This window comes from Dendrobates tinctorius, unplaced genomic scaffold (genome assembly GCF_039654945.1).
Source record: "Dendrobates tinctorius isolate UK_male_01 unplaced genomic scaffold, ASM3965494v1 ptg000013l, whole genome shotgun sequence".
NCBI lineage: Eukaryota > Metazoa > Chordata > Amphibia > Anura > Dendrobatidae > Dendrobates > Dendrobates tinctorius.
Window position 1 is genome coordinate 17701193 of NW_027361681.1, and position 20945 is coordinate 17722137.

Below are 20945 nucleotides of genomic sequence, written 5' to 3' on the forward strand. Positions count from 1 at the left end.
AGTGACTGAAGATCTCGCAACGATATTTTCCTCAAACGACGCGCTCGGACCACTTCAGACCTCAAATCCACTAGCTTGTCCTCAGGCAACCTGAATTCCCAGTCAACTGTATCGATGACGATCCCCAGAAAACGCAAACATGTGCTAGGGCCCTCCGTTTTTCCGGGCGCCAGCGGGACACCGAAATGATCAGCCACTCACTCAATGGCTTTCAAAATCCTGAAACAACTCGACGAATCCGCCGGACCAACACACAAAAAGTCGTCCAAATAATGAATAACCGAGTCGAAACTGGAAACGTCGCACACAACCCACTCGAGAAAGGAACTAAGAGCCTCAAAATACACACAGGACAACGAACAACCCATAGGTAAACATCTATCCACAAAAAACCTGCCTTCCCAAAAACAGCCCAGCAGCTTCACGCTTTCGGGGTGAACCGGTAATAGACAAAAAGCGGATTCGAGGTCAGTGTTCGCCATAAAGGCACCGCGACCATATTTTCGCACCCACCGAGCCGCCTCGTCAAACGAAGAGTATACCACCGAACAAATCTCCGGATCAATGCCATCGTTAACCGACCTCCCACGTGGGTAGGACAAATGTTGAATGAGCCGAAACTTATTCGGCTCCTTCTTCGGAACCACCCCCAAAGGGGAAACCACCAAATCTGGAAAAGGAGGGGAAACGAAAGGGACAGCCATGCGGCCCAACGAAACTTCCTTTCTGAGTTTCTCAGAAATAACTGCGGAATGTTCCAAGGCTGAGGTCAAATTTTTTAAAACTAACAGGATTTCAAACGGAGGACCCGGAATGCGAAAACCCTCCTTAAAACCCGTATACAACAACCCCGCTCTTTCCCTATCCGGGTACCTATTTAGATAGGGAACCATCCTTTCCAGATTCACTGGAGTCTCCCCACTGCAAATTTCCACCTCCCGCTCTGGACTTCCCTTTCTTGAAACACTTTGACGCTCCATTACAATTAGAGCAGAGGTGTTTGAATTTACAATTCGCCCCGAACTTACACTAGCCGTCATTAAACTGCCAGCACACCCCCACCTTGTGCGTTCCTGTCTGCCCTTGACCTCAGCCACCCGTAGAGCTGGAGTTGCCGCTACTCTGGCTGGTGCTTCCAGCCCCCCCATGAAAGAAGCTCCCAAACTTATTTTGAGCTATCACGCGCATCCACAATCCAATATCTTTTTGGTCCCAGCGAATAGCCGGACGCACAGCCTTCCTCTGATAGAATTGCTCATCGTACCTAAGCAACGCCTGACCGCCATACACTCTGTAAGCCTCCCCTATAGCGTCCAGATAACAAAACAGTGCTAAGCAATTGTCAGGGGCCTTTTCCCCAATAACGCTTGCCAAAATGGCAAAAGCTTGTTGCCAATTCACAAACGTCTGAGGAATCAAACGCCACCTGCGCTTTTCCTCCTCATTGCTATCCTCTTTCTTGCTTTTGTCTAAATTAAACTTCTCAAGAGGCAGCAACGAAAATATTTCCACATACTCATTGTAAGGACTTGGCCTGCATATCCGTTTCTCTGAAATCCTTGCCTTATGTCTGTAGCTCAGTTTCTACTTTGCCCTTAGTTTAGTTCATTTTTGCCCTCATCCAAGATGGAGTCACGAGCCTCAACGGGGGCCATCTTATTTCCTGTGTTGATCTCTCTTGTTCCTGTCTGCTCTGTATATAAGGATGCTCTGTATTGCTTGAGTATACTTGTTCTTGGACTTGTTATCAAGCTGGAAGGACTGCTACCTAGCTCGTCTCTTCGTTACCTTGGGATACCCGCTTGCCTGTGAATCTTGGTCTCATTGTAAAGACTTGTTTCTTCGGATCAGCTCTGCACCCACCTCCACTTCAAGGACTGTTTCCTGCTAGCAGGCCTGGCCTGCTCTCCAGGTCTCCGGATCTGGCAACTTGGACTTCATACGTCTCCACGGTCTGTACGTTTTCTCACTGCATTATTATCTTCATCTGCTTTTACCCTGCTGTGTCTTAGCTGTAAACCTGCTTGATTCTGATAAATACTACGGAACTGAAAACCTATGAGCTCAGGCCTCTTTTCTGATCCACGTCACCGACCTCCATTGCACGGAGTATATAAATTTATAACACTCATCCTTCCAAATCCGCTCTTTCACCTCTTTTTTTAAGTGAGCCCCCAACGAACCTTCAAAGCACACGTACACCTCGCCATGCACCCGATCATCTAAATGCACACGACACTCCTTCTCTTTTTCGGTTTGTACCGACATGGATACTGGCTCGCCGGAGCGGAGACCCGGCTCTAGACCACTCTGACCAGACGACCCCCCAACCTGCAACCCGACCCACACTGCTACCGGCGACGACCCGACAAAGCCCCGCTCCAAGCGTGACAGCAAACTACGCACATCCGCAAGCATATCACACACTCCCGCAGCAGAACCTAGACCGCTCAACCCAGCCCCCACCCCGACACCTCTAGGTTCAGCCAAGGGCCCCCTTTCCTTTCCACCACTGAGGAAGACAAAAGCGGGTGACAAACAGGGGACATGGACACATACTCACTGGGCTGCGTGCCCTCCAGCCGGAAAGCCTGGATCCCCCGAAGCCTCGCGGACCTCGTGACTCCCGGTGGCGGACTCGCCGCCGCGTTGCTGGCCCCCGAAAATCCCCGCAGCGAGGACCGGGGTCGGAGGCCTGAACCCCTGGAGTGAACCAGGCAGCGGTACCCCAAAAGCTGATGCCTCCTGGCTCCCCCCGCCGGGGGGCTACTGGTGGTGTGCCGTCCTGTCGCACCCGGGCGTCCTGGGCCCCCCACGAAAGCTGGGAGCCCGAAATCGTCCTCCTGCCTCTGACCCTTCTTGCAGCAGGCACCAACCCCGCCATGCTGCCTAGCACTCCCGCTGCAGCCCCAGAGCTGGAAGTTCTGGTCGCCGTGTCTGAGGCAGGCACAGCTGCGGGGCCTGCGCCGAAGCCAATGCCCCCACACCGCTGGGGGACGATGAAGCAGACCCTGCCGCCCGGCAGGCCGCCACTCTGCTGGCGGCCGACGTCCTCAGAGCTGGGGAGGCAGGCCGCGCAGCGTGCCAGTCACCGCCGCGGCCCCCAGAAGGAGCAGGGGAAGTGTGATGCCCGGCGCGTGCTGGCTCCGCCCTCCTCCTGGACCGAGGTGGAGGCCCATACACCGCCGCAGGGCCTCGCCGCACCCGAGGATTCCTCCCAGCCCGCAACGCACTGGAAGGGGGAGTGAGCGTCGCGCGACCTAGAAGGTCCCGGGAGGGGCTCCTGCGGCGACACGAGGCCCGGGGAGCGGTATCGGGTGAGAGCCGTTCCGGAGGCCTCACCCGCCTTGATCTGCGCTCCCTTCCATCCGCCTGCCCGGAGGTACCTGGAAGCAGGCCTGTGACTTGTGCCTCCAACCATCCCGGAGGCTGCCCCAGCGCTGCAGCCCGCAGCCGATCAAGGGCCTCTTCTACTCCTGCCATCCCGGTGAGTGGGTGATACTGCTTTGGAGCTGGGAGAGCGGGATCAGAGGGCGGGAACACCCCCGACCCTCACCTAAATACCCCCTGGCTCCCCCTCTCTGTTAACCCCTCCTCCACTAAACCCTCCAACCCCCCCGTCATGATGGCCTCCGCCCACGCCTCCTATGGGGGGCTGGGAGGCTTACTCCGGTCATTTCTTTCACAGAGTAAAGGAGGAGATACACATACGTGTATCCAATCATTCACAAAGTAAAGGGGGAGATACACATACGTGTATCCAATCATTCATAGAGTAAAGGGGAGATACACATACATGTATCCAAATCATTCACAGAGTAAAGGGGGAGATACACATACATGTATCGAAACATTCACAGAGTAAAGGGGAGATACAGTTGTGGCCAAAAGTATTGACACCCCTGCAAGTTTCTTACTGAAAATGATTGCAAACACAAATTCTTTGTTATTATCTTCATTTAATTTGTCTTAAATGAAAAAACACAAAAAGAATTGTCCTAAAGCCAAATTGGATATAATTCCACACCAAACATAAAAAAGAGGGTGGAAAAAAGTATTGGCACTGTTCGAAAAATCATGTGATGCTTCTCTAATTTGTATAATTAACAGCATCTGTAACTTACCTGTGGCACCTAACAGGTGTTGGCAATAACTAAATCACACTTGCAGCCAGTTGACATGGATTAAAGTTGACTCAACCTCTGTCCTGTGTCCTTGTGTGTACCACATTGAGCATGGAGAAAAGAAAGAAGACCAAAGAACTGTCTGAGGACTTGAGAAACCAAATTGTGAGGAAGCATGAGCAATCTCAAGGCTACAAGTCCATCTCCAAAGACCTGAATGTTCCTGTGTCTACCGTGCGCTGTGTCATCAAGAAGTTTAAAGCCCATGGTACTGTGGCTAACCTCCCTAGATGTGGACGGAAAAGAAAAATTGACAAGAGATTTCAACGCAAGATTGTGCGGATGTTGGATAAAGAACCTCGACTAACATCCAAACAAGATCAAGCTGCCCTGCAGTGCGAGGGTACAACAGTGTTAACCCGTACTATCCGTCGGCGTCTGAATGAAAAGGGACTGTATGATAGGAGACCCAGGGAGAGAGACCCCACTTCTTACCCCGAGACATAAAAAAGCCAGGCTGGAGTTTGCCAAAACTTACCTGAAAAAGCCTAAAACGTTTTGGAAGAATGTTCTCTGGTCAGATGAGACAAAAGTAGAGCTTTTTTGGGCAAAGGCATCAACATAGAGTTTACAGGAGAAAAAAAGAGGCATTCAAAGAAAAGAACACGGTCCCTACAGTCAAACATGGCGGAGGTTCCATGATGTTTTGGGGTTGCTTTGCTGCCTCTGGCACTGGACTGCTTGACCGTGTGCATGGCGTTATGAAGTCTGAAGACTACCAACAAATTTTGCAGCATAGTGTAGGGCCCAGTGTGAGAAAGCTGGGTCTCCCTCAGAGGTCATGGGTCTTCCAGCAGGACAATGACCCAAAACACACTTCAAAAAGCACTAGAAAATGGTTTGAGAGAAAGCACTGGAGACTTCTAAGGTGGCCAGCAATGAGACCAGACCTGAATCCCATAGAACACCTGTGGAGAGATCTAAAAATGGCAGTTTGGAGAAGGCACCCTTCTAATATCAGGGACCTGGAGCTGTTTGCCAAAGAAGAATGGTCTAAAATTCCAGCAGAGCGTTGTAAGAGACTCATTGATGGTTACCGGAAGCGGTTGGTCGCAGTTATTTTGGATAAAGGTTGTGCAACCAAGTATTAGGCTGAGGGTGCCAATACTTTTGTCTGGCCCATTTTTGGAGTTTTGTGTGAAATGATCAATGTTTTGCTTTTTACTTCATTCTCTTTTGTGTTTTTTCATTTAAGACAAATTAAATGAAGATAATAATACCAAAGAATTTGTGTTTCCAATAATTTTCAGGAAGAAACTGAGTATTATCTGAAAAAATTGCAGGGGTGTCAATACTTTTGGCCACAACTGTACACATACATGTATCCAATCATTCACAGAGTAAAGGGGGAGATACACAAATACATGTGGCAATCATCAGCACACATAAAGTAAAGGGGGAGATACACATATCCATCACCTCATCACATATGACTATAGGGTGACAGGCTCTTTAAAAGCATTTTCACCTAATATTATTTATCACCTATCAGACTATACGATGGCAGAGTGTTCTTTAAAGAAGATGGAGAGACCTTCCGATGGTTTCAAGGACATGAAACAGGAATGCATTATCACCTGTTATGTAAGGATGGATGAATGCCATCATGAAGGACACAAGGGCTGTACAGAGAAGAGGAGAAACGTATCAGACTTCAGTCTTCAAAAACCCCAATATTAAAATATCACAGCCCTGAAACAGGGCTAAAAAGAGCAGCATGAAAAGCCAAAAGTACAGATCTGTGCTCAATGGCAGTTGGCTGAGTAACCTCTCCAAACACTTGCAGATATGTGGCAAAAATGTTGTCAATATACTTCATGTAAATTCACTCTTGAAAATATAAAAGCACCAAAACATGAGAGGGCTGTGCTGTGGTTCTCGTTCACCTCTTGTAGCATCCTATGACTTACACTTTACTGCCTACTAGAGAATATACCGATGTCACAGGAGATCACGTTGTATCAATAGGAAGTACAATGGCCCCCATTATAAGACTCCAGCCTGACATGACGTGTGGGTGGTAAATTCAGGGCTGTGGAGTCGGTAAGCCAAACCTGCGACTCCGACTCCTTAATTTCCCTTACACCGACTCCAACTCCCACAAATATTGCTTATATTTAAGTGAAAAATGTATTCTAGTACAATGTGAACATCAGACATTTAATCATTTCTATGATACAATAATCAGGATATTTCGATAGAACATAATATCTATTTATTGGAAAACAACTTTAGAACACAAAAAACTGTAATAAATTGTAAATATGTAATACACTGTATAATATCGATTACATACATACGGTACAGACCAAAGTTTGGACACACCTTCTCATTCAAACAGTTTTCTTTATTTTCATGACTATGAAAATAGTAGATCCACTCTGAAGGCATCAAAACTATGAATTAACACATGTGGAATTATATAATTAACAAAAAAGTGTGAAACAACTGAAAATATGTCTTATATTCTAGGTTCTTCAAAGTAGCCACCTTTTGCTTTGATTACTGCTTTGCACACTCTTGGCATTCTCTTGATGAGCTTCAAGAGGTAGTCACTGGAAATGGTCTTCCACCAGTCTTGAAGGAGTTCCCAGAGATGCTTAGCACTTGTTGGCTCTTTTGCCTTCACTCTGCGGTCCAGCTCACCCCAAACCATCTCGATTGGGTTCAGGTCTGGTGACTGTGGAGGCCAGGTCATCTGGCGTAGCACCCCATCACTCTCCTTCTTGGTCAAATAACCCTTACACAGCCTGGAGGTGTGTTTGGGGTCATTGTTCTGTAGAAAAATAAATGAGATGGTCCAACTAAACACAAACCGGATGGAATAGCATGCCGCTGCAAGATGCTGTGGTAGCCATGCTGGTTCAGTATGCCTTAAATTTTGAATAAATCCCCAACAGTGTCACCAGCAAAGCACCCCCACACCATCACACCTCCTCCTCCATGCTTCACGGTGGGAACCAGGCATGCAGAGTCCATCCGTTCACCTTTTCTGTGTCACACAAAGACATGGTGGTTGGAACCAAAGATCTCAAATTTGGACTCATCAGACCAAAGCACAGATTTCCACTGGTCTAATGTCCATTCCTTGTGTTCTTTATCCCAAACAAGTCTCTTCTGCTTGTTGCCTATCCTTAGCATTGGTTTCCTAGCAGCTATTTTACCATGAACGCCTGCTGCGCAAAGTCTCCTCTTAACAGTTGTTGTAGAGATGTGTCTGCTGCTAGAACTCTGTGTGGCATTGACCTGGTCTCTAATCTGAGCTGCTGTTAACCTGCTATTTCTGAGGCTGGTGACTCGGATGAACTTATCCTCCGCAGCAGAGGTGACTTTTGGTCTTCCTTTCCTGGGGCGGTCCTTATGTGAGCCAGTTTCTTTGTAGCGCTTGATGTTTTTTGCCACTGCACTTGGGGACACTTTCAAAGTTTTCCCAATTTTTTGGACTGACTGACCTTCATTTCTTAAAGTAATGATGGCCACTCGTTTTTCTTTATTCAGCTGCTTTTTTCTTGCCATAATACAAATTCTAACAGTCTATTCAGTAGGACTATCACTTGTGTATCCACCAGACTTCTGCACAACACAACTGATGGTCCCAACCTCATTTATAAGGCAAGAAATCCCACTTATTAAACCTGACAGGGCACACCCGTGAAGTAAAAACCATTTCCGGTGACTACCTCTTGAAGCTCATCAAGAGAATGCCAAGAGTGTGCAAAGCAGTATTCAAAGCAAAAGGTGGCTACTTTGAAGAACCTAGAATATAAGACATATTTTCAGTTGACTCACACTTTTTTGTTAATTATATAATTCCATATGTGTTAATTCATAGTTTTGATGCCTTCAGAGTGAATCTACAATCTTCATAGTCATGAAAATAAAGAAAACGCTTTGATTGAGAAGGTGTGTCCAAACTTTTGGTCTGTACTGTGAGTGTGTGTGTATATTGTGGCAGGGCTAAGGGTCGTGTAATTGATGGGAGATATGTGTCTCATAAATGGCTTATCTCCATAATGTAAGGCAGAAGTAAAGCATACCAGATATTGTTATTGTTTTTGTTTGAAGGACCTGTGGTGAGGTCACAGTCATGTGACCAGTCAGCTGCTGGGAACGTGGGTGTGGCTACAGCCTTATAATGTGACCTGCTCCTGAACCAGGGAGCTGTATGTGGGGAGGACTACACCTCCCAGCATGTGCTGAGACTCGCGGTCTGAGTCTGCAACCACGAAGGTTTACGTTTTGTTTGCCTAAGCTAGAGGCTATTTTTGGTGATACGCTGTTTTATGGTTTATGACAGAAATAAACCTCATGAACTTTGGAAGAACCGGTCTCCTGATTGTCTCCCGCTGCACCTGAGCGAGTCACATCCCCACAATTGGTGGTACACGTGCGGGCAGCGGTCCCAGCAGAGACTTGAGACAGTTGCTGCATGTCCTGGGTGAAGTTTGCAGCGGGGCAACAAGCATTGCCTGGAATCATGGAGGACCTGCTGAAACACCTGGTCCAGTCCCAGGCACTGCAGCAGGAAACCAACAAGCTGTTGTTACAGCAGATCCAGCAAAGCCAGCAGGAGCAGCGGCAGCAGTTCCAGCAGAGCCAGCAGGAACAACGGCAGCAGATGCAGCTTCTGGCAACCGCCATCCAGGAGGGCAGGACGAGCGCCCCAACCCCAGGTCGGGCTGATGCCACCGACGTCGAGAAGGCGGTAAGACGCGCATTACAAAAAATGACCCCTGAGGATGATGTGGAGGCCTTCCTGACGGTGTTTGAGAGGGTGGCTGAGAGGGAAAAACTTCAGCCAGAGCGGTGGGCGGAGGTACTGGCCCCTTACCTAACGGGGGAGCCCCAAAAGGCGTACTTTGACCTGACGGTACAAGATGCCAGAGAGTATCCCAAATTAAAAGCGGAAATTCTCGCACGCTTGGGGGTAACAATGACTACCAGGGCACAGCGAGTTCATCGCTGGGCCTATCACCGGGACAAACCCCCGCGCTCCCAAATGTTTGACCTGTTGCACCTGGTCCAGAAATGGCTGCAGCCAGAGTCGGCTTCCTCTGCACAGATGGTAGAGCGAGTTGTGATGGATCGGTTTGTGCATTCTCTGCCGAGACCTCTACAGACTTGGGTTGCCCAGGGTGATCCCCAAAATGCTGATGAACTGGTTGGGCTGGTCGAGAGATACCAGGGGATGGAAGGTTCCTTGGGGAAGCAGCCCATTCCATATTGGGGGTCCCAGCAGGGGGCGGAGTCACAAAAAGGGGTGGTGCGTCCAAGGTCAAAAGGGGCGGGGGAGGCGGTGCCCAAGGTCCCCTCGGGTGTTATTTGCTGGAAGTGTCATGGGCAAGGACATATAGCGGCCCGTTGTCCCCAGACCACCGAGCAGATGGACTGCAGCATGGGACGCCGTAGTTCATACTACGCATATCCAGCTTGCAGTGTGAACTCGCTACCTAACAAGGGGCCACAAGCGTGTCCCGTGAAGGTGAACGGTCGAGCAGTAATGGCGCTTCTGGACTCCGGGAGCTTGGTGACCCTTGTGAGGGCCAGTTTTCCTCTAAACATACTCCCGGGTAAAAAGATTGGTGTTCGGTGCATACATGGCGATGCAAAGGACTACCCTATGGCTAGGGTGAAGATTGAAACGGCGCATGGCACCGAGTCGCATGAAGTTGGCGTTGTTCGAGACTTGTTGCATCCCATAATTATTGGCCGGGATTTCTGTCTGTTTTGGGATCTGTGGGGGATGGGTTCTGAGTGTGCTAGCAAGAGCAGGGAACCAATCCACCCCACTGAGGTATCGCCACCACCAGAGGCAGACGAGTTCCCTTTATGTGTCCTTGTTGGGGATGAAGAGGAAGGGTCCCCTGTACCTGACATCCCGGAGTTAGGGGTGGCCGGGGAGAATTTTGGGACTGCCCAACATAGGGACCCCACACTAAGGGAAGCCTTTAACAATGTCACCGTCAATAATGGGGTTGCACAAGAGCCGGGAGCAGACACAAGGTTTCCCCATTTTATGTTGAGTGGGGAATTGTTGTACCGGGTCACGAAAATAAGGGAGGAGGTGGCAGAGCAGTTAATAGTACCAGGCCCCTATAGACGAAAAGTGTTGGACATGGCCCATTCACACATCTTGGGGGGACACCTGGGGGTGGAAAAAACCCAGGAACGGATTGTACAGAGGTTCTATTGGCCTGGGTGTCACCGGGAAATAGTAAACTATTGCAGGTCCTGCCCGACATGTCAGTTAACTGCCCCCACATCTCATTTTCGGAACCCTCTTGTGCCACTGCCCATTATTGAGGTGCCATTTGAGAGAATTGCCATGGACTTGGTCGGTCCCTTAGTTAAATCAGCTCGGGGCCATCAGTATATATTAGTCATCCTGGACTATGCCACACGCTATCCTGAGGCCATTCCCCTGAGAAACTCCTCTGCGAAGAGTATAGCCCGTGAGCTGGTCCATGTGTTTTCCCGGACGGGTTTGCCGAAGGAGATCCTGACCGACCAGGGGACACCTTTTATGAGCAAGGTGATGAGAGAATTGTGCAGAGTCTTGCAAATTTCCCAGCTGAGGACTTCAGTGTACCATCCACAGTCAGATGGCCTTGTTGAGAGGTTTAACAAGACCCTGAAGAGCATGCTGAGAAAAGTCATAGAGGAAGATGGTAGAGACTGGGATTGTCTCTTACCGTATTTACTGTTTTCTATCCGTGAAGTTCCCCAGGCCTCCACGGGGTTCTCCCCCTTCGAGCTTCTGTACGGCCGGCATCCGCGAGGTCTCCTAGATATAGCCAAGGAAACCTGGGAAGCCGAAGTCACGCCCCACAGAAGCGTCATTGAGCATGTGGCACTGATGCAGCAGAGGGTTGCGAAGGTGATGCCCATTGTTAAAGAACATCTCCGCCAGGCACAAGAGGCTCAGGCCAGGGTCTACAACCGGTCAGCCAGAGTGAGGCAGTTCAATCCGGGAGACCGAGTTCTCGTGCTAATACCGACGGTGGAAAGTAAGTTCTTGGCCAAGTGGCAAGGGCCATATGAGGTGGTGGAGAAACTGGGAGACGTAAACTACAAGATCCACCAACCCGGAAGACGGAAGCCATACCAGGTTTACCATGTTAACCTTATCAAGCCGTGGCAAGATAGAGAGCCAGCGGTAACTCCGTGCTTGCTGGGCAACCTAGAAGGGGAGGTTGGAGCCATTACCATAGCGGAGACTCTATCGAAGGCCCAGAAGCAGCAGTGCCGGGAGTTACTCCAGAAAAACCGCGACCTGTTCTCAGAGTTGCCGGGGTGCACGAAGGTGGTGGAGCACGAAATTCTGACCGAGCCACATGTGCGGGTGAACATGAAACCATATCGTATTCCTGAGGCCCGGCGAGAGGTAATCTCCAAGGAGGTGCAGCGTATGTTGAAGCTCGGGGTCATTGAGGAATCCAAGAGCGGCTGGTCGAGCCCGATTGTCCTGGTCCCAAAACCTGATGGTGAATGGAGGTTCTGCAACGATTACCGGAAGCTGAATGAGGTCTCCAAGTTCGACGCTTATCCCATGCCACGCGTTGATGAGCTCATCGAGAGACTTGGACCTGCCAGGTACATAACCACTTTGGATCTGACCAAGGGATATTGGCAGATCCCCATGGCACAGGAAGCCAAGGAGAAGACGGCATTCTCCACACCAGACGGGTGCTTCCAGTATGTCCGGATGCCGTTTGGCCTACAGGGAGCTCCAGCAACCTTCCAGAGGGCGATGGATAGAATCCTTGCACCTCATAAGCTATACGCTGCCGCATACCTGGATGATATCGTCATCTTTACCCCGGACTGGGAGACTCACCTGGAAAAGGTCCAAGCAGTGTTTGACGCTCTAAGAGAGGCGGGGTTTACAATAAACCCGAAGAAGTGTGCCTTGGGGAGAGAAGAAGCCAAGTACCTCGGATATGTAGTGGGGCGTGGCGAGATCAAACCCCAAATCAATAAAGTGGAGGCAATTCAAACATGGCCGAGACCTCTGTCAAAGAAGCAAGTTAAAGCCTTCCTGGGGATTGTGGGATATTACAGGAGGTTTATCCCAAACTTCGCCACAATGGCTGCACCTCTAACTGATCTGCTTAAAGGGACAAAGTCAGTGATGGTCAGCTGGTCCGAAGAAGCAGAGTCAGCCTTCCAAGAAATGAAGGGAGCTCTTTGTAAGCAGCCCGTTTTGGTGGCCCCAGACTTTAAACGTGAATTTGTCCTCCAGACAGATGCCTCAGATGTCGGGGTAGGTGCAGTCCTTTCCCAAGAGATACGTGGGGAGGAGCATCCTGTTCTCTACTTGAGTAGGAAGTTGACTTCTTGTGAGAGAAATTACTCAGTTGTAGAGAAGGAGTGTTTGGCCATAAAATGGGCAGTGGACACATTACGGTACTACCTGGTGGGACGGAAGTTTAGGTTAATATCCGACCATGCCCCACTCAGGTGGATGAGGGAAACCAAGGGCAAGAATGCTAGGGTCACCCGCTGGTTCTTAGCCCTACAAGACTTCAGTTTCCATGTAGAGCATAGGGCCGGGAAGCTACATGGTAATGCCGATGCCCTCTCCAGAATCCCTTGCCTGGTAGGTGAAAGTGCCAAGCCCCACGGCTTTAGGCAGAGGGGGGAGGTATGTGGCAGGGCTAAGGGTCGTGTAATTGATGGGAGATATGTGTCTCATAAATGGCTTATCTCCATAATGTAAGGCAGAAGTAAAGCATACCAGATATTGTTATTGTTTTTGTTTGAAGGACCTGTGGTGAGGTCACAGTCATGTGACCAGTCAGCTGCTGGGAACGTGGGTGTGGCTACAGCCTTATAATGTGACCTGCTCCTGAACCAGGGAGCTGTATGTGGGGAGGACTACACCTCCCAGCATGTGCTGAGACTCGCGGTCTGAGTCTGCAACCACGAAGGTTTATGTTTTGTTTGCCTAAGCTAGAGGCTATTTTTGGTGATACGCTGTTTTATGGTTTATGACAGAAATAAACCTCATGAACTTTGGAAGAACCGGTCTCCTGATTGTCTCCCGCTGCACCTGAGCGAGTCACATCCCCACAATATATATACACATACACACAGTATGTATATACTGTGTGTGTGTGTGTATATAGTGTATATTATATATACACACACACATACACTATGACTTATCTCGGCTAAGATAAAGCCTAGATCCTCAGGCTACATTCACACTATGGGCGTAGCCAGGATCAAACCTAGGGGGGGGCAGAACCTCATACTGTTTTGCAGAATTTCATACTGCATGCCTCAGCTGCTGCAGAACCTCATACTGCACACCCCTACACTTGAAAATAAAGCCTGCACCTTAAGAAGATGTGGTCATGAATTCAGTCTATTTATTCCAACTATCAATTGATGTTGATGTGGTACTGAAGACGAGCAATGCCTGTCCTGGGCGTCCTTTTGGGCAGCTATGAGGTGTACCTGACTGGTGCTAAAAAAAAAAAAGGAGCGTTAGTCTGTGTGCTATCCGGCTTTCATTCTTTTTGGTACAGATAAGATATGGATAGACAGATATGGATAAATGGATATATAGATAGAGCAGATTTCTAATCTGCTTTTGCTATTGAAAACATTATCTATGAGCTCAAAAACCTTTCGGGTGATGCCGTTTTTTAAAAAGCTGATCTGCTTTTGCAACTAAAAAACGTATACTCAAAAAACGCAGCAAAAACGCCGTGTGTGAATGTAGCCTTAGATCAGGAATAGAACAGTCATCTATAGGACATTTCATTTTCCCAAATTCCTATGAAAAAATATTCAGCACATTCTGCATTGAACTACTGTACCCAATTTATTATATATTTTAGGAGTCGGAGTCGGTCCATTTTATACCGACTCCAACTCCGACTCCACCAAAATGAGCACCGACACCGACTCCACAGCCCTGGTAAATATACAGCGACTCTATACCTGAACATTCTAAACCTAATGCATCATCCACCAAGGAGGAAAATATCTAAGCTAGGAACATTTCTGGTTTTCATTCAGCTCTGGAGAGACTTAGGACTTAATTCTATCCTGCAGCAAGAATGCGCACATTGCTCGCAGCTCCACATGTTATTTGGGATAAGTGCATTGTTAACAGGTAAGATCAACATCCAGTCCAGATGTGTGCACGATAAGGGCAGAAACTCCCAGAAATGAGAGCTCATTGGCCGGCCAGGGTGGATAACCACTGGCCCAAGAACGAGAGGGTGCCTCAGGTGTTCTAGAGACTGACATCACCCAACAGAGAAGTGTATATATGTCCCAGAGGAACAAGCCCACTGGGGTCTCCCATAACAGCGGGAGAGGACGCCCCGAGCTCATGTCACAGAAGTCCCACCACACTGACTTATCAGCCCTATGGGGGCATTAGCAAACGATGAGCTATAATACTACACAATATCCAGAGAGGGCTGCAATACATGTTCCTCATCTGCAGTCTGGTCCTGCCATTATTCCCTATTATATCCCATGAATTATCACAATTGAAGCATTTAATAAGGGAACAGTAGACGAGGCAAGTGCACTAGTCGGCACCTTTCTACTCGAATGCAATAAGCCCTAAACTTTCTTCAGTCTGATAAGAAGGTGGTCTTCCTAGGCATCCATAGTACCCTGGGAGCCCCTTCACTCACATTCCAGAACACGCGAGATGTTGTGTGACCACTGTCGCTAATGCTCTTCAGAGTAAGAGACATATGTTGGATAGACGCAACACAGTCTTATTGGCTTGCTCTTTGTAATCACTTAAGAAGGTCTATGACATCGCAGGGCGAAAGTCTAAACCTTTGTATCTTGCACGCACCTTCCCGATAATACATCCTTTGCAAAAATCATCATCACAAGAGCCGGGGGGCAGTGCCCACAGTTGTCGTCAGTGTCAGCCGCTATTTACCAGAGCAGCCTGGAATTGTAGCCCGTGCCCCCCTGGATATGTAGAGTCATCATATCTAGTAATGACATTTCTGTAATATATCCCATGGACTGTAATGTCATCCTTTGCTCCAGATTCAGAGGCGCCTGTTACCCGGATGACACATCTAGCAGCTTCATTAGGAAAGTCCCCTGGTTATTCTCTCCGGAGGTTTCCTACCACAACACTTCTGGAATAACTGGATATACAGATTGAGGGTCACATATACCACAGTTTGCACAGGACTAGAGCAGTCCAAGGATATCTGTGACTACTGAACCATGTTTGTGGTCTGGCGATATGGATGGCACATTGTGCTACTAATTTTCTGTAATCCATAAAATGAGCCCCCTTATTTAGATCACGTGCCACAATACCCTTCTCCGCCTGTACCTGAATCCCAGAATACCCTTCTTGAGTCCAAAAAATTTCCTATAGTTGCAGCTCCTATCATCATCATCCATTTACTTTAAGGTATTTCTGGATACTCCTGATCCATCACTACAATTCCCCATCATTGCTGCTTTCATACTACAACTCCCATCCTCTGCGTAGTACACCATCCCCATAAATCCTCTGTGGCAGTGATAATCGAGATTTGAGAGCCATGTTCTGGCTGATCAGGGAATACTATTAGGACTTGTGGTCGGACGTGGCACTGCCTGGCAGGACGCTGCAGATTACGCCCGGTCTTGGAGAAGGTGCCAATGTCTGGGTGACAGGTGGCAGTCAGCTGCTGGTGCCCTGTTGCTTATTATAGTGTAAGCGCTTTACCTCTGGGAGGGGGGACCTGAGGGGATTTAGACATTTAGATAATCTTTCCGTTCGTCAACCCACCCACCTCGGCAAATCCCATGTTCATTAACCCCTTAACTAGATTTACTTCTTCACATGAAGATGTAATCTGAGCAACATGTTCCTGACAGACATCAGAGTCCGTGCACACGATTGTAGGATTTACAGTCAATGTCTCAAATCTAAAGGAAGCAGTTAATTCCGAATACATTTAAAAGGATATATGAATGCAATATATTGCTCCCTGTTGGAAGCCATTTCAAGCAGGAAAAATGATTTTAGTGTCTTGCAATAGAGTGAATGACAGAAAGTGCAGAAAACTTCCTGCCCTCATGATCACTGCTGTGCAGTGTCCCAGATTACAGGACGGGAAAAATGATGTGAACAAGAGAATATATTCCCCCAATCTCCTACCTGGAGTTACAAGCACAACAAACTCACCTGAGGACTGCTGGTGCCAAAGCCCATGCCCGCTGCGGACTGCAGCGACATTGAGGGCCCCAGAGGCGGGCTGATGACTGAGAACGGTGGACCCATTCCATTGATGGGAGAGCCGAGAGGTGAGTGGAGCTGGGTTGGGGAGCCCAACGATGAGCTGATCCCGGAACTGCTGAGGGATGGATGCAGCAGAGGCGTGGTCATAGAACCACGGAGACTCGGAGAGTTCAGGGCGGTGGAATTAACCTGGGTGGAAAAATCTGTGGAGAAAAATACATTAAAGATCAGTGGCTGGAGACAAAGCAAACCACATCCTGAAATATTTCTACCCCAACCACTACATAGATAAAGTTTCTATTGAAATGAAGAGGCCAAGAGCATCAGGGTGCGTGCGCATGATCAGGAACTGCGGCGGGTTTGCGTATTTGTGCAGCTTCAAACCAGCAGCCTGCGGATCACCTGCAGAAACTGACATGCGGTACGTCTTTGCAGACTGCAGCATGGCAAGTTATCTTGCTGAGACTAGAGTCTCCGCAACAGAAATTATACCAATAGAAGTGTATTAAGTGCAGTAAATCTGCACGGCTCAGTGAACACATGCAGTTAAATAGAAGGAAGCGTTTTGGATGCAGGGAACATACACTGTGTCCAAAGCTCTGCTACTTTCAGATCTGGGCCTTAAAGGTTCTGCCACTTTGTATAGAGTATACAAAGTCCCAGCAACTGGAAATATAGCCACTTTGTATAAGGTGAGGAAATGCATCCTGGCGGTCAGCCCAGTCCTGATCCCAGTGTGATCAGTTATTAAATCCCTGGATAACTGAGAAATGACATCAACCAGTGCACGGACTCTCATCATGTAACACATTGCACATGTGTCATATGTAAAGGCATATGCTTTATTTCCCTGCCTGGATGATGTCATGTCGTATACTGTTTAGGGCCGACCTGGGGCCACCTGGCAGGTCACAGTTTGCTGCCTCACCAGCCTGGTATGTAGCATGCAGCCAATATGTTTTTGTGTGCTCATCATCTCTATATAAAAGCAATTGTCAATTCTAAACCTGACATGATAAATCTATGAGTGCATTTCTGAAGGCTGTCTCCAGTCTTATGACAGTATATAGAGAGATGTATGGAGCAGATGTTCCGCAGAGGAGGCAGAAGGACAAGGGCATTAATATACGCAGACTATGTAATGCCATAGACACAGGCAATGGGAACAGTCTTGACTTTTCTCTATATGGAACGCAGCTTGCCAAGATGGCTAGAACAGTCCACAGTCGCTTTACCATCACCGACGCATTATAAAGCTATAATATACCAGGTTAATGTTCTTTTCAATGTGCACAGCAACCATAAGGGTATGTTTCCACGGTCAGTATTTGCTGTAGATTGGACGCTGCGTCCAGATATTACAGCATAGTGGAGGGGATTTTATGAAATTCCTTCTCCACTATGCTTTCAAAGACGCAGGTGGCTTCCCTGCGTATACGCACATCCGGCGCGTCTTTATAGACCGCAGCATGTCTATTTATCTTGTAGAGACGCTACGTCTCCGCAAGATAAGTTACACAGTCTATGTATAGGATGCGGTGATTCCACATGGGTACAATGAGCACATGCGGTATCACCGCACGTACAACAGGGGGCAGCGCTTTGGGCGGAGCCGGGTATCCGCTGCATCCAAAGCGCAGTAAATCCACAACGTGGACACATACCCTAATACTGGACAACATGACAGGACGATAATTCTTGTAACACACAGGGCCCTGTCATCGCACAGGAGTATAAAAATATAAAGTGGAGGAAATAGGATATCCACGTATTGTGTAACATTCATCCTACATATACACAGAGGTCCGAGCACTAGTGACAGCGAAAGTCATTAGGAAGGAAGTTAATGTTATATTTTTGACCTCTGAAATCAAAGTTTCATTTTCGCTGCATTCACTATTCTTCTGCTGCAGTCATTGTGTACACACATTACATTACTGATCCTGTACTGATCCTGAGTTACATCCTGTATTATACTCCAGAGCTGCACTCACTATTCTGCTGGTGCAGTCACTGTGTACATACATTACATTAATGATCCTGTACTGATCCTGAGTTACAGCCTGTATTATACTCCAGAGCTGCACTCACTATTCTGCTGGGGCAGTCACTGTGTACAAACATTACAGTACTTATCCTGTACTGATCCTGAGTTACATCCTGTATTATACCCCAGAGCTGCACTCACTATTCTGCTGGTGCAGTCACTGTGTACATTACATTACTGATCCTGAGTTACATCCTGTATTATACTCCAGAGCTGCACTCACTATTCTGCTGGTGCAGTCACTGTGTACATTACATTACTGATCCTGTACTGATCCTGAGTTACATCCTGTATTATACCCCAGAGCTCCACTCACTATTCTGCTGGTGCAGTCATTGTGTACATACATTTACATTACTGATCCTGTACTGATCCTGAGTTACATCCTGTTTTATACCCCAGAGCTGCACTCACTATTCTGCTGGTGCAGTCACTGTGTACATACATTACATTACTGATCCTGTACTGATCCTGAGTTACATCCTGTATTATACCCCAGAGCTGCACTCACTATTCTGCTGGGGCAGTCACTGTGTACAAACATTACAGTACTTATCCTGTAATGATCCTGAGTTACATCCTGTATTATACCCCAGAGCTGCACTCACTATTCTGCTGGTGCAGTCACTGTGTACATACATTACAGTACTTATCCTGTACTGATCCTGAGTTACATCCTGTATTATACCCCAGAGCTGCACTCACTATTCTGCTGGTGCAGTCACTGTGTACATACATTACATTACTGATCCTGAGTTACATCCTGTATTATACCCCAGAGCTGCACTCACTATTCTGCTGGTGCAGTCACTGTGTACATTACATTACTGATCCTGTACTGATCCTGAGTTACATCCTGTATTATACTCCATAGCTGCACTCACTATTCTGCTGGTGCAGTCACTGTGTACATTACATTACTGATCCTGTACTGATCCTGAGTTACATCCTGTATTATACTCCAGAACTGCACTCACTATTCTGCTGGTACAGTCACTGTGTACATACATTACATTACTGATCCTGTTCTGATCCTCAGTTACATCCTGTATTATACCCCAGAGCTGCACTCACTATTCTGCTGGTGCAGTCACTGTGTACATACATTACATTACTGATCCTGTACTGATCCTGAGTTACATCCTGTATTATACCCCAGAGCTGCACTCACTATTCTGCTAGTGCAGTCACGGTGTACATACAGTACATTAAATTACTGAACCTGTACTGATCCTGAGTTACCTCCTGTATTATACTCCAGAGCTGCACTCACTATTCTGCTGGTGCAGTTACTGTGTACATACATTACTGATCCTGTACTGATCCTGAGTTACATCCTGTATTATACTCCAGAACTGCGCTCACTATTCTGGTGGTTCAGTCATGGTGTACATACATTACATTACTGATCCTGTACTGATCCTGAGTTACATCCTGTATTATACCCCAGAGCTGCACTCACTATTCTGCTGGTGCAGTCACTATGTACATACATTACATTACTGATCCTGAGTTTCATCCTGCATTATACTCCAGAGCTGCACTCACTATTCTGCTTGTGCAGTCACTGTGTACATACATTACATTACTGATCCTGAGTTACATCCTGTATTATACCCCAGAGCTGCACTCACTATTCTGCTGGTGCAGTCACTGTGTACATACATTACATTACTGATCCTGAGTTACATCCTGTATTATACCCCAGAGCTGCACTCACTATTCTGCTGGTGCAGTCACTGTGTACATTACATTACTGATCCTGTACTGATCCTGAGTTACATCCTGTATTATACTCCATAGCTGCACTCACTATTCTGCTGGTGCAGTCACTGTGTACATTACATTACTGATCCTGTACTGATCCTGAGTTACATCCTGTATTATACTCCAGAACTGCACTCACTATTCTGCTGGTACAGTCACTGTGTACATACATTACATTACTGATCCTGTTCTGATCCTCAGTTACATCCTGTATTATACCCCAGAGCTGCACTCACTATTCTGCTGGTGCAGTCACTGTGTACATACATTACATTACTGATCCTGTACTGATCCTGAGTTACATCCTGTATTATACCCCAGAGCTGCACTCACTATTCTGCTAGTGCAGTCACGGTGTACATACAGTACATTAAATTACTGAACCTGTACTGATCCTGAGTTACCTCCTGTATTATACTCCAGAGCTGCACTCACTATTCTGCTGGTGCAGTTACTGTGTACATACATTACTGATCCTGTACTGATCCTGAGTTACATCCTGTATTATACTCCAGAACTGCGCTCACTATTCTGGTGGTTCAGTCATGGTGTACATACATTACATTACTGATCCTGTACTGATCCTGAGTTACATCCTGTATTATACCCCAGAGCTGCACTCACTATTCTGCTGGTGCAGTCACTATGTACATACATTACATTACTGATCCTGAGTTTCATCCTGCATTATACTCCAGAGCTGCACTCACTATTCTGC

The 20945-nt window shown here is 47.6% G+C and overlaps 1 protein-coding gene across 5 annotated transcripts in view; it reads right to left on the bottom strand.

The window, feature by feature from the left end:
- The window catches only part of RXRA (retinoid X receptor alpha), a 276687-nt gene that overhangs the window by 65972 nt on the left and 189770 nt on the right, over window positions 1-20945 (bottom strand). For all 5 annotated transcript variants that reach the window (XM_073559470.1, XM_073559471.1, XM_073559474.1 and 2 more), the window contains one exon: window positions 16360-16616. In XM_073559470.1, coding sequence (XP_073415571.1) covers window positions 16360-16616 — 257 coding nt within the window. The remainder of the gene's footprint in view (window positions 1-16359; window positions 16617-20945) is intronic.